General features: G+C 39.4%; 1 protein-coding gene across 9 annotated transcripts in view; it reads left to right on the top strand.

Annotated features, from left to right (window-relative positions):
• Positions 1-7,674, top strand: part of LOC115811073 (calcium-activated potassium channel subunit alpha-1) — an 88,685-nt gene extending 81,011 nt beyond the window's left edge. For 6 of the 9 annotated variants that reach the window (XM_030773106.1, XM_030773101.1, XM_030773100.1 and 3 more), the window contains 2 exons: positions 761-979; positions 5,110-5,211. In XM_030773106.1, coding sequence (XP_030628966.1) covers positions 761-979; positions 5,110-5,131 — 241 coding nt within the window. In that variant the 3' untranslated portion in view covers positions 5,132-5,211. Of the gene's footprint in view, positions 1-760; positions 3,148-3,614; positions 3,644-5,109 lie in introns of those variants that run through there. The other 3 variants (XM_030773103.1, XM_030773105.1, XM_030773102.1) reach the window with 2 other exon arrangements.
• Positions 7,675-20,961: the final 13,287 nt, after the last annotated feature.

The raw sequence follows: 20,961 nt of genomic DNA, 5'->3' as shown, positions 1-20,961 counted from the left end.
GAAACGGTGGCATTGTGTCCCTGGGTGTCAAATTGTCATGCCTTCCAGAGAGGTTAGAGGACACTGAGTGTTTTTTTGTGGTAGAATGCACAGGTGTAAAACATTTCTTATCTGTAAGACTTGATTTGGAGGTATTTTGTGGAAAACATGAAAATGAATGTTTTGCAACCAACCTTTCAATGCAGCCTTAAAGCAACAAAGTTCAAGGTGATTAGAGAGCTGGAAAAATGTTTCTGTTGTTTTGTTTTGTTTTGTTTTGTTTATTTTTTCTGGTGATCTGTTTCTTTTGTGTCAAACCTTATCAGCACTCTTGACAATCTCATTTGGGTTCTCATGTCACACACTGGAACTGTCAAAACAAAGGAAACACAAGCATAAAGGACCTTAATATGGTACCAGCCACCATGAGCTGCCAGGGTAGTGTTGGTATGTCTTAGCATGAGGAGTCCGATAGTTTGGACCTCTGCTGAGGAGATGTAGTTAAAGATGGTTTAGTCTGTCCAGCATTTTTATACATGACCCTAAGCATGATGGTTTTGTTCATCGCTTAATTTACTCTTAAACCACAACTGTTTGTACACCTGCTTTCAGTATACTTTCCATCCCCATTTACTCATATGTTTCCTTTATTTTGGCAGTTATCTGTAATTTCTGTGAACTGTTTGTAGTTGTATGAAGAATGCTTATAATCATCTTCCGCCTTGTATAATTTTCTGAGACGCCCGTGTTGTCTTGTGTTATTTCTTTTTTTTATGTATAGGTATGTGATCACTAACCCACCCTATGAGTTTGAGCTGGTTCCCACAGACCTCATCTTCTGCCTGATGCAGTTTGACCACAATGCCGGCCAATCACGTACCAGCCTGTCACACTCTTCCCATTCCTCCCACACCTCCAGCAAAAAGAGCTCGTCCGTCCACTCTATTCCCACCGCCCGCCCAAGCCGCAGTAAAAGCAGGGACCCACGCGACAAACAGAAGTACGTCCCCCTCTAAAGCATCTCTCGCTCTCACTCTCACTCACTTCTTTTCAGCGTCTTCAAACTGTGCCTGTTCTCATCCTATTCCTCCACCGCATATGGGAGTATGTTTTAGTATGGGTTTATATGTCTGTGTGTGTGTGTGTGTGTGTGTGTGTGTGTGTGTGTGTGTGTGTGGGCGTTTAATCACACATACACTGCCATCATATTTCTCATGTTCCACTGAGACCATGTCCCACGTGCATGTTCTGTCATGGACCAAAATCTGGCGACATGGTCATTGCCCATATGGTTTACCTCAGTGGGTACCCTCTCTTTGGTTAGCTTAGTCTTATTTGAGTTAATTCTGATGCCTGTAATGTTCACAGATCTTTCTTTATTAACAGCAGTTTACAGAACTAATTCTTGTTTTTAATTCCTTCCACTGATCGTACACTTGTCTTTCATGAAAAAAAAGAAATGGATGGTTTGTTTTGGGTGAATTGTTGATATATATATTTTTTGTAGAAACATAGATTTTACCATTTTTGCACTTAAATTGCACTTTAATCTCAGAGTAATGAATATTATAACTTGTCTTAAGGTCTGTCATAATGTTATCGACTAAACACTCATGTAAATTTCGTAATTGAATGCCTTTCGGTAGACATTTTTTTTACTGTGTTGTAAAGGAAATGAACAGTGTGATGTAGGGAGTCATATTTCTGTGATCTGATTGGATGGGCTGTGAGAAATGCCCTCCTTTTACCTTCACTTCTGTCTGTTTAACAAAATTAACTGTCCTATTAATGTATTTTCTTTTTTAATTATCATACTGTATGTATCAGCACTCACAGACTTAGACTTAAAATAAATTACGCTCGATTAGAAATGAAACCTTCAGTAACCTTGAAAAGGAGATAAGCGCACTGCTCTCACAAAAAAAAAAAATTCCTTGTCAGAGAAATACATTTTACCATTTAACATGAAGTTCATTTTACCATGCTGTCCTTCAGAGTTATGTTTCCTACCATTCCTGGGTTCAGAGCTTTTACTCCGTGTAAGTGCAGACTGAAACTGTCCTTCACGAGGGAGAGAGTGGACTTTATCCAGCTCATTTTAATGTTTACCAAATCCATCTTAGACTTTGTCCAGTTATCAAACATAACTTAAACATAATTCAAGTGGATATTTAAGCTTCATGATTAATGGAAAATGATCAGATTTTACAGATGACTTGAATGGGTTTATTTAAAATGCACAGGGCGGGTAGTGGGAAGTTCAGTAGTAGTGTGATGTACTGTGAAGCTCTGCAGTTTGGGTCCATTCAGTTTTTATTACAATCATACAATGGCCTCAGTTGCAAATCTGATTGAATTTTGGGTCATTTGAGTGATATTTAGTTGGCATTTGTTAAATTATTTAGTCACAGTTGTACTCTCTCCCATTACATTTTTAATTGTGCAGAGTAGAGCAGTTCATCTCTACATTAAACTTCTTCCTCCAATCATAACATAACAGAATGTCTTTATTTTTCTTTGCATGAGTTTAAACTGATTTCTGAATTTCATTTTTGAGATGCATGCACTCCTGAGATGCATGCTACGCATGTGTGATCCTTGAAAATACTGAAATTGTTGACCATTATCACATGAATAAACGGATGTTTATTTTTAACAGTTGCTGATCGAATACGGAGATTCTCTGGTTAGTAAGTCACATGACAAGATATTTTCCTAAACCTTCCCACTCTCTTTCTCGCAACAATGTGTCTTTAGATGTCCTGGTTCAAAAATAATTTCAGTATTTTAAAGGCTAGTTGCAATGTGGGATATTGGGTTTTTGTACTGCCCGTCTTGAAGTAGCATAAACCACAACTGAAACACAAACAAATTCCTCTGATTAAAGAAGCAAACTCACTTACTTATGTAATGAAATGACGCATGAAACAAATTTACATTTAACTTTTTTATTTTCCTTCTTTTTTTCATCTTCATATTAGTTGTGCATCTACTGTTCACTGTCAAGTGTTCATTTTCTGGACTCTTCTGGATGAAATAAAAAAACCAAACCAAAACAAAACAAAAAAACCCAAGAAATTTCTTGGCACAACCAACATGAAATAGTGCACCTAATATTAAATAATGAAACCTAATAAAATATTTTTTCTGTATTAAAAGCATGAGTAAGCCTTTGTTTGCCCATCTTTGTCGTGGTTGTATAAAACATAACATAAATACCAATTTCAGTCTTATGTTCTAATTAGCACTGTGTCCAGGCAAAAAGCCCATGTGTGAAACCTTTTTTTCAGAATGTGAAAGTGAATGACAGGTCACTTGAGTTTACCCTCTGATTCACAAACATAACAACATGATAACAACAACAGCAACAAAAAAAAAAAAACAGAACAACAAACCAAACAGACATATATTTTAATCAGTTGTAGAATCAATGTTTGGTTCTCTCAGTTTCTCCTTCGTAAATTGTACCAAAATTAAAATATTCTAGGGAGTGTGTTCATTTTAAGTATAAGGCAAACTTAATTAAGATCTGTAGAAAAGTTGATGATAAGTGTAATTCCACAGTAAGAACATTAAAACATAGCGGCATTGTCATCACAAGGCCAAACTGACATAGATTACCTCTCTCTCCAAAGTGCATCAAGGATGTGTAGAGGTGTCCCAGGTATGAAAATACATTTGTTTATGCATGGAACTCTTTTCTCCCTTCGTCTCTCATAACTCAGATTACGGTTATGAGTGCAACAAATGCATCTCAGTGCAAAGCCAAGCCTTCGTTAACAGTTTGCTTTCTCATGGAAAGCAAAGTTGCTTTTGGGTTATCCATTGTAATGCATTTCTCAAGCATCTCAAGTTATGCATGTCTTTAGATCTTCTCTTATTATTATTATTATTAAATAGTTGTTTTTCTTTTCCTTAAATTTTGGTTTCAAGAGGGATGTATCAACACTGCTGCCAGTTCTGTTTACAGTCACACTCAGAAACAGTTTATAAGCTTTTTCTGTTTGGTTCTTTTCTTCAGCTGCTCATTGCATGATATCCTCTGTGCAAAAGGAGCATGTTGCAAAGCCTTTATGCTCAGGGTTTATTGAAGACATTATTACAGTCCTTACAAGTTGCATGTGTTCAAGAGAAAGTACCACTGAGAACTATCTGAGAACCTTGTTAATGAATGATGTTGGAAAAAATGCTTAATTGCTTATTTTGCATGCAGCTGAAAAATATGCATAGAGATTTAAGTCAAACATGCTTTTAATGTTTTGTTTTCCATCAGACTACATAAAGTCAGATTAACCATGGAGAGCATGTGTACATTTCCCATAGCAACCAAATCATATGTATACCAATGGATTGAGATAGTCTATCTGTAAACATTCACATTCAGACAGCAGTTTGTAATACTCAAAAGAATCCAATTAATTCTTAGTAAATATTAACACATTATGTGTGGTTCCCTAAATCTGCTCTTTAGATCTTAACTTAATGAACATTCTGCCTAAAGTTGTGCCCAAGTTGTTGAGTATATGGTTTGAATCATCAGTGTTTGATGAACATTCATAAAGCTTGAGTTCCATCAGTAGAAACAAGCGCTTTCGTTTTATCTTTCTTTTTTTTTTTTTTAAATGAATTTTACAGCCAGTGGATGTAGAACCGAATAGCTCTCTGCTTTTCCGTGTGACTCCAGTAATCAGTCAGTACTGTTTAACATTGAGGTTATTTTTCAGCAAAGAGCTGGCCTGATGTGTTTTGGCATTTTGACGCATTATGAAGTACAGTTAAGCTCACACAAAGACTGTGCATGTGTGTAAGTTTAGTTCCACAAAAGCTCTTGACAAATCCTCTCCTTAATTTTCATTTTTAATATGAAGTATAAAATATGAAAATGCTATGCTAGCATGTAAACACAGTTCAGTACATAAAGTCTGCCCTCATAATGCACAACCTCTCACCTCTAACTCCAAGTTCATTTCTGCACTATGCAAGTTTAGCGGTCATAATATTTACTAATACAACTTGTCTTTTATTGCAATAGCAATCCGCTCTGTATAGAATACATTATTTTAGACTTACGCCAATGTCTCCTTTTTTTTTCTCCCCTCTCTCTCTCTGAATTACATGATCCCTGTGCAGAAAAGACCTGGTTTACAGATGAACCAGAGAATTCTACCCCCAGGAACTTTCAAATCAAACCCATGAACCCTCACACAGTTAATCAAGTCAATCAGTATAAATCCACAAGCAACTTCATTCCTCCCATCAGAGAGGTGGAAGACGAATGCTAAGCCTCAGGCAGTCTCAAACTGGGACGGAGAGAAACCCAGTTTTGCTCCATTTCACAACAGATCAATGAAAACCGGTCTGGTCAATGTAAGCTGTCTTTTTTTCTCCCTCACTGTGTACAGTAGGTATTATCTCTCATGTTTTTTGACAAACTCTTTTATAGGCATCCATAAGGACAGATTAATATTATGTAATGTACAGCAACATAGATGAGTTAACAGACAATCACTGTAAACTTGTAGTCGTCTGATAATTTCACTGAAAGTATCAGAGGCAATTGGTTGACAGTAATGTCAATTATTTGTGGCCAGACTCAAAAATGTTCCTGTTTTGGAGAATGACGGCCACAACGGGGAAATGAACGAAGATGTTTAGCAAGGCACGAGGAGAGTTTTAATCAGAATGCTGAAAACGTTCTTCATGAATCCAAGGTTTTGAGTTTGGTTTGAAAATTCATGTGGCAAACAGCATGTTCACAAATCAAACAGAATGCCACAGCACCCACTGTACAGTTCAAAAGTTCAATAAAACTCTACATCGCAATGGTTGTAATTACCAGTTAGTCAGTGTATGTTATAGACAGAATGCAGCGATTTAGTTTATTTAGGCTTTTGGTTTCCTGGAAAGGCGTGATTTTTTTTAAATTGGGGAGGCATTTTTGGAGAAAGATTATCTAAACAAGGCATAGAGCCATCAAATCACTGGGCTGTCCATTTATGTTTTTATTTATTCAAATTGAAGTCCTCTAGAGAGACAGATTCTGTGCTTCTATCCAGTGTTTAAATGGTGTTTTAGAACTTGTCTTTTAACTTTTTATAGTTTTGTTGGAATACCAAATCTTAAGAACTGGACAAGTAGAAATGAGAAAGCTGAGGCTTTATTTATTAAAAATGACCCCATGCATGTACTACACTCAGAAAAATAAAAATTATTCAGATTCTCTAGAGAACTGAGAAGTCCAGTTGACCAATCATGGTTGAGCTGTTTCAGAAAAGCATGTTATATAGATACTTTGGTATTAATGTGAAAAAATAAGTTGATGAAAACATGCTTGAGTGAAACGTCGCATTTAGACACAGAGTAAGCTCTGGGTAAGAGTGAATTAGCATGAGAGGAGAATCCGAGCTTTAGAATGCCACATATTGCACAGAGTGGGCGTGAATGGGTCCCTCCTTTGGTTGTAGCAACTGCCTGACACGGGGGTTAAGAATGGAGGCTTGGATGGCAGCTTGTCAAGATTTACATACAAAATCAAGTAACAAAATATGCACACACAGAAGACACACACACACACACACACATTCTTAAAAACAGTGAAAACAATGTGAATTGCTGTACATCCAATACCCAATTAATACTCAAATCTCTAACCCCTTAAATGTTTCTGCTGGTTGCCCATGGATTATTTGGGCTCTGTTCTCTACCTATACTGGAAGTGGTATTTACATTTTAACAATATTGTGTCATAATGTCCTGTCTCAACTGTTTGATTAGACCGATCAGGTGGATTAAGTAAAAGTCATATTTGTGTAGACTGTTAAAAGGCTTGGAATACAGTACAATCTGTAATGTTTTATAATCAAAGAAGCAACATTCCATATGTTTTCATTTATCAGCTGTTTCTTATTTGGCAGACCAACGCATCAGTGAATAAGGTACAATGTATGTTTAATGTTGAATCTTAAAAAATGCACAATTATATTCGCCATTCATGAATGTTGTCCAAAAGCATGACAAGCAACCTAAACTACCTGTTAGCATTTTTCAGTCATTCAATGTGTATTTGCATTATTTGCAGGCATTGAGGGTGTCCAAACTGTACATGCCTCAATGCTAGTCATGTGTTAGGCAGAGCTACAACTGAAGGAGGAATCCACATGGCCCACCAAAGCAAAAAGTGGCATGAATGTTTTAGTACAGAGTGCTGTTGACCCTGCACTCACATGTATGGGTATTAATTGACAGATAGACCATTGGAATGACTGAAAAATGTAACAGTCAACCCCCTACAACAAATTAGTGTGATTTTTCACAGTTTTACAATTTTACTCCTCTTTTTTGTTCAAATGTAAAGGAGTAAGCAACAACTTTCTCCAGTTCTTTTGAGAAAGTATAAATATTTTATCCAATTAACTCATTAATATCATTTAGGTGAAGATGTCTCTGAGAAGTCAGATAGACTGAGACCATGAAAATGCTTTAATTTTAATTTTTAATGTTTTAATTTTCTGGTGCTCAACTTCAAAAGAAATCTGTATTTTGGTTTATTCAAGGCTTGCAGGGAGGGGAGAGTGGAATTCGGAAGGACAGTGATGATGGTTCATGTTTGATGTTTTTTTGCAACATAAAGAGTCTAATTATGAATACGTTATATTATCTTGTACAAATGGCTTGTAAATAAGTTGTACATGATCTCATTTTGTATTTTCACAAATAAAAATGGATGTATTGTGGTCATTGTGTTTTTCTCTCATTTCGTATGTGTGTGCGCGCATATGTGTGTATACGTAAGACACGCAGCCCAAAGACACTTACCATGATTGTTCAGCAGGTGAAGTTTTTAATTTCTCTGATTAAAATTCTCAGACTAAGGCAAACCCTATCATTTTAATGACTTAATTGTTTTGATTTATTCTGCAGGGTGAGAGTTATATACACGTTAGCACATCCTCTGTTTTAAGTCTGTGGCCAATGTCATTTACAGAGGAAGAAGAGGACCTCAGCACAGAATGCTGTCAATATCAATCAGGACAAAAACAGCAGGCACCGGGGGGAACATTATCCCAGAGACACACTGAGGGCTGCAGTCCCCCAATACACCACCCCTCCATATCCACCCAGCCCCCCTCGCCCCTTCCCCCCCAATCTAGGGAATAGAAACTGATAGCAGTTTCCATGACAATGCAGTGCACTTAGTGCATCAGTGCCATTTTGGGTAAACGCTGATCCTTTACCAAAACAAGAGGGTCATTAAGGCATCTTGTCAAATCAATGGCCTAAGTGTCCGGCCTGATTAAGCCATCCAGTCTCCACGCCAACAATGCGTCAATACCAGTGGACTGAGGGGACGTTGTCTGATGATTAGACTGCCTTGGCCATCCGTTAGACAGCTGCAGAGGACTAACGATTGTGCATGCTGGTCATTAGAGAGACATGACACTTCAATCCTCTGAGTCGAGGAAGAAGTAAGTGACCTTGGTGTTTTGTTTAAGGGGCTGAATCAAATTGGCAAGCACAGATGAATCTGTACCTTCAGTCTGATAAACGAATTAAGCAGAAAGGAAAGGCACCAGGGTCCTTTTGTTGTATTCAGTATCCTCTCTCTCTCACACACACACACACACACACATTCAGTCACAAACACTGTCACAGACGTGAATTTAAGGCACTGAATTTACAGAGACAAGCCAGCGAATCATTTTAATCATGGCATTTGAGTTGATATATGAGGGTTGGACAAGCATAACATGAAGAGCGGGCGAGCTACATTCTCTTACCACAGTTTATATAAAATATCACCAAATCGGAAATGTAGAACGATACATGTAGGTAAATGCAGTGAAAATATAGTACTGCTGTATTTTCAGTGTTCTAAACCATGGTATTGTACACAACCTCTGGATACACACACACACACACACACACACACACACAAACACATATATCGGTGAGTACAAATGCATTTCAGCATAGCCTGGGGGTAGGGCGTATTTCTGTAGACATCTGTCTTAAGGCCATGAGAAGATTGCTTACTTCTTTGGAAGGAAAGCCATGTGTTTACACAGCTGTTGCAAGCTTTTAGTATACAGATCCTCAGTACTAGGCTTCACAACATGTTGTGTGCCAAGGGCCATACATGCATTTTGCATTAGTTCCCTCTTTGATACCCCAATGAACAATGAGATGACGGCAGAAAAACCCAGCCTCTTATTCTGTCTGTTTCAGTATGCCACGCAGAGGCAAAAATAAATAAATAAATCAATAACGTAGAAACTCAAGTCGATTCTGTTTGGTTTTAACAATATACCAACAGAGCAGTCGACCAAAGAGCATCTCCTTTTATCATGTTTAAAGGGTTTTGTCCCAATGAAATTCAGACTGCACCATATTGTCTCTCTTAAGAATGTATTCTGGCTTCTCTCCACTGTCACACATAGTGTTTTATTCCACAACAAAGAATATATGTAGCAGAATAATTTATGAGACAGCACCATAACGCTCTTATATTCCTATTGGTGTGATGTAATGTGGAGTGTGTTTGTTTGTCTGTTATGAGTGCAGAGAGATGTGTCCTGTTTGAAGCAGCAGAAGTTTTAAACAAGTCCATCACCATGGCTACTCATCGAAGTACCTTAGTTACTGGTGCAACGACTCTACGTCTATTTCAGTAAACTACATTTTTTTCAAATATGTTTGGTTTCACACTGCACTCTTGAAGAATCCAACGTTCTCACTGCACAACAAAAAGGATCCAATGATACCTCAGTACAGACCAATACAAGTGCTCATCCACTAAAGATTTATAACGGAGGTTTTAGAAGAGTATCAATTTCACATAAGAGGTTAATAGAAGTGTCAGCACGTCCACTGATTTACTCAATGAAATTTTCATTCCAAGGTTTCTGGTTGAGATGATTGGAGGCGGTCGGAGTTAGGGTTTCATGCATTATGTAGTCAGGCTTACTTGGCCTTCAGACATCTTGCCATTAGCTCTGCTTGTTACAGCAGACATGAGCCTCCAAGGCCAAGAACATGCATTTGATAAACTACAGATTTAGATTCAGTTCCTCTAACTTTACCAGTGAAAGCCAGTTTATATGGTTACCAGAACCATCTTGATCAGACACCTTTAACTGCTCTTTAAACTGAAATATTTCGGCTAAAAACTGAAATTATAAAATTATAGCATAATGACAGCTGAAATTATAGAATCTGAATAAGAAAACATAATGAGTAAAAATTGTTTATCAGATTGTGTTTTTTTGACAAACCTTCTGTGTTGAAATCTGAAATTTGATCAGATTTAACACACTTATACAAGAGAACAAATATCTACCACAAGTTTGACAATAGCTGTCCTTTTTGAACCTTTTGGGCTCTATGCCTGATGGTGAGGTTCTCACACACCTACAATAGCTCAACCAAATTGCAACCAGTACTATTTGTTAAAAAAAATGATGATAATATCACCTGTAACTTGTGAATACTACTAATTCACAACATGTACAATTCAGCCTTACAAAATGTTTGTAATATCACATTTTTTTCTTTGAGAGGGTAAAAACTCGGTTTGAGGATACTGTGCCATTGCACATCTTCTTTGGATATCCTTTAAAAAACCAATACCAGATCATCTTCCATGGCCTTTTACCAGTACACCAAACAATTACAGCAAAACCACACAGTGTGAAATACTACATGGATATATGGTTTGTTTAAAAGGGAGCCCTGAGTGTAAAAGACCACAGTCTAATACACATACCACTGTGGCAGACTTGGGTTATGCTACCATACATTCACCATAAGACTTTTTGTGTCATATTGTGCTGTTTTCTGACAGCTTGATACCTGGACTAGTGAAAGCCAAGAGGAATCTATAGTGCATCAAAGGCGTTTTTATTTTATGCTGCAAGTAGAAACATTAAAGCTCTGTCTGCATGATAATTTTTCACTGAAATCATAAAGTAGCGTTAGTCCATTTTTAAGGCATGAGGTCCATTTTGCTGTAACTGTTTGAAGAATTATTCATGACATTAATTGCTACGATATCGACTACCTGTCAGCAACGCTGGAATATAATCCATTTCTCTCTCCAGGACAAGTCAGCACAGCCCCGGGGAGGCTGACATTGTAATCATACCATCACAGATAAATGTGGCAAATCTCAAATCATCCTTGGAAAACAATTCTCTCAAACCAGATGCATCATAGACAGATTTGATTCCTTTCCATAGATGCACTGTCCCAGGTCTGACTATTGAGGGAAAAAAAGCCACTGTTTTATAAGCACATAATTTTACCAACTGTAATTTCACAGATAAAACAACTGTATTGAAAGAAATTTGTTGCTGGTTGGACCAGACTTCACTAATTTGTTTGTTTGTACATACAAGCATGAAGAAAAGTAAAAAGAAATGTGCAGAGGGCAAACATCAAGCCAACAGGGGAGTTATGAATAAAAATTCTTGCCCTCTACCGGTCAACGCAACAAAAAGCAAGAGTGTCTACCACAATGTCATTACTAGTTCATGGGAAAATTAATTAAATAAAACAATAAATTGGGAAAGGTGGTATCAGCAGCAACAAAACTTTCACATGAAGAGATACAAAAAATCTAACATATTAAAACAGCAACAGAAAACTTATGGCCTGCAAACAAGGTTAACAGTCTTCCAATAATGGTCATTTGTAGTGGACTGAAAACGAGCACTGTGTTGTTCTGAAGCTTGTGGGCTGAGAAATCACAGGCGGAGGAGAGCTTGTAGACTTGGAAGATGAAGATGAATATATTATGAATGCAATTTGTAATATGGTCTGTTGATAGGAAATAGAAAAACAACCAGGTAGGGAGGATTTTCGTCCAATTTCACACTGCCAGTTAGTTACTAGCATTTTATTGCACTCCTCATTAAAACATTCGTGAGTTCATCTTGGGAGTTAGTTTTGTACTTTGTTCCAAGTAATCAAAAATGTATTCTTTTGGTGGGACAATTTGATTGGGTTGTCAAAAAACCTCAACTATCAATATGTTCATCTAAAGTCCTGGGCATGTATGACCAAGAGGGAAAGACACCTGATTGGCCTGGTGATTCATTCATTTTGTATATCCAGTGCCAATTAGAGCACTGGGTACATTTATACACAGTTTGTAGGCTTGCCCTGAAGTAAAATCCATTTGAACAAACACAGACTTCCCAAATGGATCCAGCTCATCATCTCCTTAATGACAACTCTGTATGTATTCCAGATCACAGAAAGAGTCCGTAAGATTTAACTCACTGGTCCAACGGATGCTGCCAAAAAGTTTCTGTTCTTCTGTGGTGGTTATCCCCTCACAATCTACTAATACGGCACTGGAGCCACTGGCTTTACAATTTATAACGAGTTTTGGTTATAAATATTTGCTTTTCAGAGTGGGGGGGGGGGTGGTTTGAAAATGATCCATCCAAGCAATGTGTTTTTTGTTTCTCTCTTTCTTTCCCTCTTTCTTTTTTTTCTGGAGTGATGCTTCTTACACTGATGAGTCCTCTTGAGAGGAACAGTGACATTAATTCAAACTGACACCAACCAAACATGGCATGTCCTCCAGCGAACATCAGTGGTTCAGATGCTATTAGCTTCAACTCTGTCAAAGACAGTGTCTCAATGGCAGAGTGACAGATGTCAAAAACTTTCACATCTGTCTGCTCTTTTCTGCTTCTCACACTTCAGCAGGGCAGAGCTGAGATTTACCATAATACACACTAAGAAGCATTTACATACACAAACCCTAATCCCCCATTACTGGCACATACCAACAGTTTTGGTATGTGCCGGAAAATCTTAAGCAATGACAAACGAATATCACTTGCTATCCTTCCCGCAAAACCACCACAACAAATTCACCCTGAGTTTTTGGCACCTGACCTCTCCCTAAGAGCAGTTAGGTCCAGGCGATTCATCATTACGCCTTCGCTGTCAGAGAAAGCGCTTGGTCGCAGCTGTGTCACTCCAGAGGAGTGTGTGTCGCCTTCAAGCCAATCATGTCAGTGTGTGTGAGACGACTCGGAGCAGAACAGAGAGAGAGAGGACCTGACAGCGCCACTGCAGTCAGCTGCTGCTGAAACAAGACGGGTGCTTGAGCAGTTCATTTTCAGGAGGTGATGGGCCGTGCCTTTCTGACATTTACTGGAAGACTTCATGGGAAAATTCATAGTTTTAACTGGAGGAACTTATACTGGAGGAGCTTTTACCCATGACTAAGACAATGGAAAAGATGTGTTGACTGGTGCAGGGAAAGGGGTGTTGATTGGTCCAGGTTACTGTAATTTTGGACACAACCAATGTCTAGTACTTAGGAAGGGACTGGATCTCTGACCAAGATGCCGACAGCAGTATTCCAGCTTCCCAGACACCTGAAGAAAAGACCATCAGTGTGTTCTGTAATATTTGTTAGTTTATGCTTGTTTGGCCCCAGTAACCAAGGCTGCAATACACAAGGGGTTTCCTGCATGCATTACCAAATATTCTGTATAATCCTTAACTAAAATCTGCCTGAAAAAATAATAATAAAAAAAAAAAAACTACAGAAATATCCTGGTGGTGCAGAGACTCTCTTGACTGTGCAAAAAGAGCATCCTATGACATAGCTGCTAAATTTAACACGATTAGAGACACCTGGGACTCAACGGTGATGCGTTCACCCCTGTTTTTTAGCAGACAATGAGTGTGTTAATAATAACAACAACAACAACAACAACAAAAACAACAACAACAAACAAAAAGATAGGCTTTGCACAAAGTGGCTGAGTGGCGTGTTGCTGACTACAGTTCAGTGCGGGTAATAGCGTGATGTGAAGGACATTGTCAGAGCGAGGGTGTCAGGCCCAGATTGCACTGTGTGACAGAGAGCAGAGATGAGGACAAAGATACTGGTGCCATATTAGTGGCCAGCATACTCAACCTCGGCTATGACACTAAACAGACCTGACGTCGCTCCCCGTCGCCGCTGAGCTTTCAAAGCCCTGTGTCTCAAATCAGATGTCATTCCACAACTCTCTCTTCTCTGAATGAGGAACATCTCACCAGCAGGCTTGCTCTGTCAGAGAGAGAGAGGAGGGCTAGAGATGCCTGCAGACAGACTCAGTCAACCCAAATTTAGCTGCCGTGCTAGGAAGCATGCTTGTTTTCTCCTGGATATCACAGCATCGAGAGGTGATCCAAACGCTGAAGTGTGAGAGACTGTCACCTCGCATTAGAGTCTGAGGAAACATCCCGATACACTGAGCTGAGGCACCCGACACCCTTGTGGAGGGAATGGAATTTATTCCAGCTGCTGCCACTCACTAAGACAGTGAATGTGGGTGGGTGTGTTTGTGCCACACAGACAGAAAGAGAGAGACAGAGAGAGAGAGAGACAGACAGACAGAGAGAATTTTGGTTATGTAGATGAAAGACTATTTTTCATTGTTTTCAACCAGAGAATCTTGCGTTTAAAACTCTGCCTTTGTCAATTCCCCAAAATTTAAAGGAAGATCAAAGCAACAGAGGTAAAAAATGAGATGTAAAGGCAAGATGACAAGAAAAACACAAAGATAAAAAAAGGAAACGAGAAACAAACAACAGTTATGAGAACCATTACATTAACACGATGAGAGGAACATTACTTTGAGAAACTTTTGCACAGGGAGAATGAGTGTCAGTGAAAAGCTGTAGTGAACAGATGGGTTTTCAGTATTTTTTTTTTTTGGATGGGTGTAGCAGGGGTACTGTCACTGCATGTTTGAAATGTGTGGGGAGAGAATTTCACAGCCTGGGAGCAGAATAGCTGATTGCTGGAGTTCACATTGTGCTGAGTTAGGTGTGAAGAACAGAATTAAAGGCCAGCTGTGGAGCATAAGGGTTGGGATGTAACACTGGATCAGAATCATACAAACACACCAACACTGAAACACTCAAACTGACCAGTAAAACAGGTGTGTTTTTTTCCAGTGTATTTCAGCCAGAGCAGCAGAGAGCAGCTCTGCTTCCGGACATAATCAGAACAGGCATTTAGCTGACTGCACTCTGTCCAAAGAGTTTTCTGCAGTACAGTATCTCTTCTCAATCACACAACCTTGTGTCCGTTATGGAATCAATAGCAAATGTTGTCAGATGGGAAGCGGGGCCAATAAAGGGGGCGGGGCCAGAGGGGCGTGAAGCATGTGAGAGAACTATTTGTTATGGACAGTATACACCTATTTCTTTGATTACCCCCCCCCCCCGTCTTCTTTTGTAACAGCTTTATTCTGGATGAGTGCTTTTGTTTGCTGATGAATATCGATAGAACAATATTTGACAGTTATGATAGATTCCAATCTAGCTACCATTAAATAACCAGCCTAGTCACTAGCTTGTTGGCATAGTTTCCTGACCATGTTTTCCTTCACGTCCAAATTTTCTCTGGTCTGATTTTTTTTTTTCATTTCAGAGTTCACATTAATTTTTCTAAGTGACCCTTACTAGTTTTAAAGGTTACCAATATCAGACACGCGCACACACACACACACACACACATTGTAACCATGGGGGTTCCATGGGTTGGTTTTCTATGTTTCCTTTGCTGTCTTTGCTTTGTGTTCTTTGTTTTTGTTTGGTCAACAACTAGGGGGACCAGACTATCTGTGGAAGGACTGGTGCCAGGTGGGGGGGGGGGGGGGGGGGGGGGGGTATTTTGGAGGGAAAAGAGAACAATAGGATTTCTTATTTATGTTTGATAAGGAGAGGGTAATACTCTGCTGTTAATGGGACTGGGAAGCTGCTGCTTATAGGCCCAGTGAAATAACCTGCGAGATCCCAAGAAAATTAAACAAAAAGGACTTGGGAAATGAAAACGTGATCCAGTCCAAAACATAAAAAATGGAAGATATTCAGGATCCTCCTTACCAGAGATAAGTTCCTGTTCACATCCAGAATCAGTTCACTTTCTTGGGTATTTCAGTTCCCGTTCTTCGTTTTAATGCACATCTGCTCATAGCGATCATAGAGAGCTGATATTCAGGAAAGGGAGGTGTTACAACATGTATTCCGGAATCGCAACCCAAGACTAGCCAGCCTACTTAGAGGATCAGTAACTACTGTAAATGAACTGGTGAGAATTGGGACATTAGTGGAGAGAGACCTGCAGGCCTCTAAGACATATTGGTCACATGTCAATAGAGCAGAACAGCAGAAGAAGATTGCCCCTTCTCTATCTGTTGGTGGAAAGAAACACCAAGGCAATGTGAATATCTTGAGGGGAGATGACAGTGAAGCAGGCTCTCCAAAACCCATCATGCACCCACTGGTTCTGAGGTCGGTGGATGTCGATGCACTGCTTAAAACTGGCTGTACATATTTCCTAGTACAGGAGTCTATATGGCAAAGAATGAGAAAGACACAAGAAACATTACAACCATGCAATGACTGTGCGTTCATACTGTCAAATGTACAGGTTACACTTTATTTGGATAGTTCGCCTGCAGAGGGTTTTATAGAGTATATGTGACGATTAATGAACATACCTACATATTCTCAGAATAATTTAATTGAACTTGAACTATGGTTAGAGTTAGGGTTAGGGTCAACAAATGTATACAAATGTTCAATAGCCTAATGTATATACACATATTCAACAAACAATTAATAAACCATCTTGTTGAACATTCTAATGCTCAACAGTGTATATAAGAATGGTTGAATCTCAACTAAGCTGCAGCTTATTCAACATGTTGAATTGTTACAAATACCCCGTAAAGCCTTTGTCATCGGACTATCCAAGTAAAGTGTTACCAACGGACAAGCTAACCCCGCCATGGGCCAGGCTAGATTGGAATGTGCTCTTCGTGACATACAGATGATGTTAGACGTCTACGTAATGCAAGACCAGCATTTAGCATTTCATGTCATCATTGGCACTGCTTTCCTTACCTTGTCAGGTCTTATGCTAGACATCAAGAATGCACAGTATGGTCTCTCTGTAGGATCACAATACTTCTACTACCCTTTCCACAAACAAACATAGGAAAGAAGGATAGTGGAACAAGATTTTGTGTTGATTACAGAGGTCTGAATAGAAAAAGCCCTCTGGATGTGTATCCAATGCCACAGGTTCAAGAAATTTTAGAATCATTGCTTGGGGCCAGGATATTTAGTACAATAGACCTCAAGAGCAGTTATTGGCAGGTGGGCATAGACCCTGACAGTGTCCACAAGACAGCCTTTGTTGCCCCCCAGGGAACATTTGAATTCCTAAAATTACCTTCTAGGCTCAAGAACTAAGGGGCAACATTCCAGCGCTTAATGGAAATTGTTTTGAATGACATCAGAGGAAAAGTTGTTTCGTCTACATAGATGATATTGTTGTCTATTCCCACAAACTGACCAAGTGCTGGTTTGCAGCAGACTCTTCAGAGAAGTGTATGGAATGGATGGAGAAGCTAAACCAGGGACTCTTGGACCTATGCGTGTGGAGTCAGCAACCCAGTCCTGCTGACAACCATCAGCCCAGTACTTCTTTCAGCAGCAGGACATATGGAGAAAGCATCCCATTGGAAACCTTATCTGGATATCTTTTATGTTGTAATTTTTGTAGGTGCAAGGTTATCTTTTCTTTTTTGTGTTGTTTGATACACTTTCCTCTCTGTCAATAACTGCTGCTATGTATGCCTGCATAAACACTAAAGAATGTAACTACACACTGACTGCTGAAAGCAGAACTTCTTTGATTGCTAAGTATGACAGGCAGAGTAATGAACTTTGAGTATTTTTCCACTTGATGTGAGGATCAGAAACTATGAGTAGAAGTGTTTTGTGTATAAAGGCTCACCCCTTGTATTATTTATTCTCTACATGTGTTTGATAATGGTTTTGTTTTTTGAGATGTACTATTGTTTGCCAACACAAGCTCACTTAAGTAATTATTAGATGAAATGACCTTTGTTTCCATTGTTGCTATAATAGACTTACTGAATATGTAGGAACATTATAACACACATACATCCACCTACCCCTTGGCCCTACAAGCAGAGCTGTCATATTCACAGTAATCCTATTTATTTAAAAACACTAGCTCTGGAAGCTTCTAGCATTATCTAGTTTGGAGACGGTAACCTTTGTACCTGTAACAGTGCTGTTTATGATCAGACAGAGAGAGCTGACAAGAATGTCACATAAGACAAAACAATTCACAGCTCAAAATGTGATTGATCTAACTCAGAATGAGCACCTTCACAAGGTAGCCACCATAAATCACAATGAATGAGATCTGCTTCCACAGTCTAGGGAACGGGTGGATTTCTGTGAGGTTCTGGAGATCAGCTATAAGAGTTGCACTCCTGTACTGTACGTCTGGAGACATCTCTGATGCCATAAAATCTGACACCGCCTTGTCCTTTTCCTTATTCATTCACAGGGGCGGATTTAGGCATGGGCGACATGGACAGTCACCCAGGGTGGCATCTTGCCGGGGGCGGCATAGGGCGCCTGCACAAAAAATTTGGAAGGATGACATTTGCGCGATCGGTTTTCTAACACTCATTTGCATGTCACATCAATGATATGACGTCACCGTGTGGGTCAGTTTACCTTGTTGGAGTGGACACCCTGATTCTAGTTCGTGAGCTATGTATGGGCTACTGCCTGGGAGGGTCTCCCACTCAGAAGTACGAGATAGAGAAGCGGGTGGGGTTCAGCTGACCTTGGTCTCCCCACTGGAAGCCCGAGGTAGGGGGGGCAGAGGAATCTATAAAAATAACCAGGGGCGGTTTGTTTCTTCGGGCGATCGGGCGATGGACTGCCGAAGGGGGAAAGAGAGGGCATTTTTCTATTACATTCTACCACAGTGTTGGGCTAGCTGTGACTGTTCTACACACTTTGTCTTGCCTCTGAATGTCATAGTCCAATCAGCGTCAGGTCGTTTATGTGTTTATGTGTTTATGTTTTTGTTTATGTGTGTAGAGCACGTTAGCAGTGTTGCTAATTCACCAACGTCGGAAAGCATTTTGGATGCTTAGTAAAAAACGAACTCTTTCAGTTGTGGTAGGTGAGATGTAAGCAAAAGCAGTTTGGTGACCTGGCATTTCTCATGCGTAGTACCAACATCAGAACGGCCTTTTAAGAGAAGCAGACGTCATATTCTGTTACCTCTGTAAATTGTGGTGTTGAGTTAATTTGGTGAATGTCAGGGATGAAGGTTGACGAACTGTCCAGATACAGAAATACTGGACGTGGTGCAGGGAAATCCTGCTTTAAGTTGTGGAGTTTGCTCGGCCAGTGCCTCTCACTATGCATATAAGCCTGCATGTGTACAAAGGAAATGTTTTGGTTAATCTAAAAAGCTCACCTGTTCGTGGCTTGGTTCACGTAAAAATGCCTCTGTTGAGAATAATAGACTGTGTAAAATTTTGTGGAGCCTTTGAATTGGCCTTGCATGGACATAATGAGAGTGAGAGCTTGAAGAGTATTAAAACTTTTCTCAGAAACACCATGAACCAGGGGAGGCTGAATACTTTGGCCTTGCTGTCAGTGGAAAAGAGACTGGTGACTGTGACTGAGATGACTGATTTTAACCATTGAGAAATTTGCAGACCAGAAGGAAAGGGGAGCAAAATTTATGTTCAAGCAATACTACTGGCCAGTGTTGAGGCTACATTACAGTGTGTTGTGTTGTTTTTACATTTGCCTTTTTTTTGGCTGAGCTATGAAGTGCTTCAGTTTGTTTGCCGCCCCCCCTCCCCCCCAAAAAAATTTTAGCACCTGTCGCCACTGCAAATAACGCACCTCTAACTTTGTACAGTGCTAATGCAATTAGTAAAATCAGTCACACTACGAAATGCTAAACCACAATACATTCATAATACTATGAATATATAGTTTCACAGATATATTGTCTAGATACGTACACAAGGTGTGATAATATTTATGAGCTAGGGCAAAGCGTACACTGGCTGTGCAATGTATTTTGTTGATTTGGGAAATCGGAATGACCAACAGAGATTACCTGATTGTAAAGCACAATTTCTTTGTAATTCTATCTAAAGTAGGCTACCCTAGACGCTGAAAATACGTTCCTGTCTCGCTGGTGCTTTGAGGGTTCCAGCTCGCCAGCTCCGGCATCTGTGTTTTGACTGTACTGATTGCAAGTTAGAAGTTGCGAAGTTGCAATGTAGCATACGCTATAACATCCTTGTAATGCCACTGTGTTTAGGCTTTCCATTTCTGTCTCAAACTGCGGGAAAATAGTGCATTTAGCTGCCTGAATTAAGAAAATGTTCCTTGGGGAGGATGCCCCCAGACCTCCCTACAGGGTTAGGGTTAGGGTTAGGGATTGCCCCATGTTTTTGCACTTTAAAATTCGTTCCAGCGCCGCTGGTCTGCACATCACCAAGGTGAATTAGTGTAGTCTTGACGCTTGGTTGACAGTGCTGGAGGATGAGTAATGTACTAATGCTCGAGTGCCACATCAACACAAATGGATATTTATCTTTGTTACTTCTTTTTGATAGTTATGAGTCTTATATTTGTGTGTGTGAGTGTGTGTGTATATATATATATATATATATGCGTGTGTGTGTGTGTGTGTGTGTGTGTGTATATATATATATATATATATATATATATATATATATATATATATATATATATATATATATATATATATATATATATATACACACACACACACACAGTTTTAAATGTTTTGATTATTTATTTGAGTTGTTCCAGAAATCTGAATAAAGATTGCAGTTAGTGCAGCAAGCTAGAATCACCACTGTCTGTTCACGTCTCCTCCAAACACCTGTTGCACCCTGTCACACTATTCCCCATCAACTCACAATCACAACACTGCAAGTCAAGTGCCACTCCACAGTCACAGCACCTCAAGTCTCGACAACCCAAGCCTGGTCAACTCCCACAATACCCTGAAGTCATTTCACACCATTCACAGTAACTGAGCTGACCAGAGGTGATATCAGATGTGATAAC

This window comes from Chanos chanos, chromosome 5, assembly GCF_902362185.1.
Source record: "Chanos chanos chromosome 5, fChaCha1.1, whole genome shotgun sequence".
Taxonomy (NCBI): Eukaryota; Metazoa; Chordata; class Actinopteri; order Gonorynchiformes; family Chanidae; genus Chanos; species Chanos chanos.
Note: the sequence above shows the minus strand (reverse complement) of the source record. Positions and strands in the feature narration are given on the sequence as shown.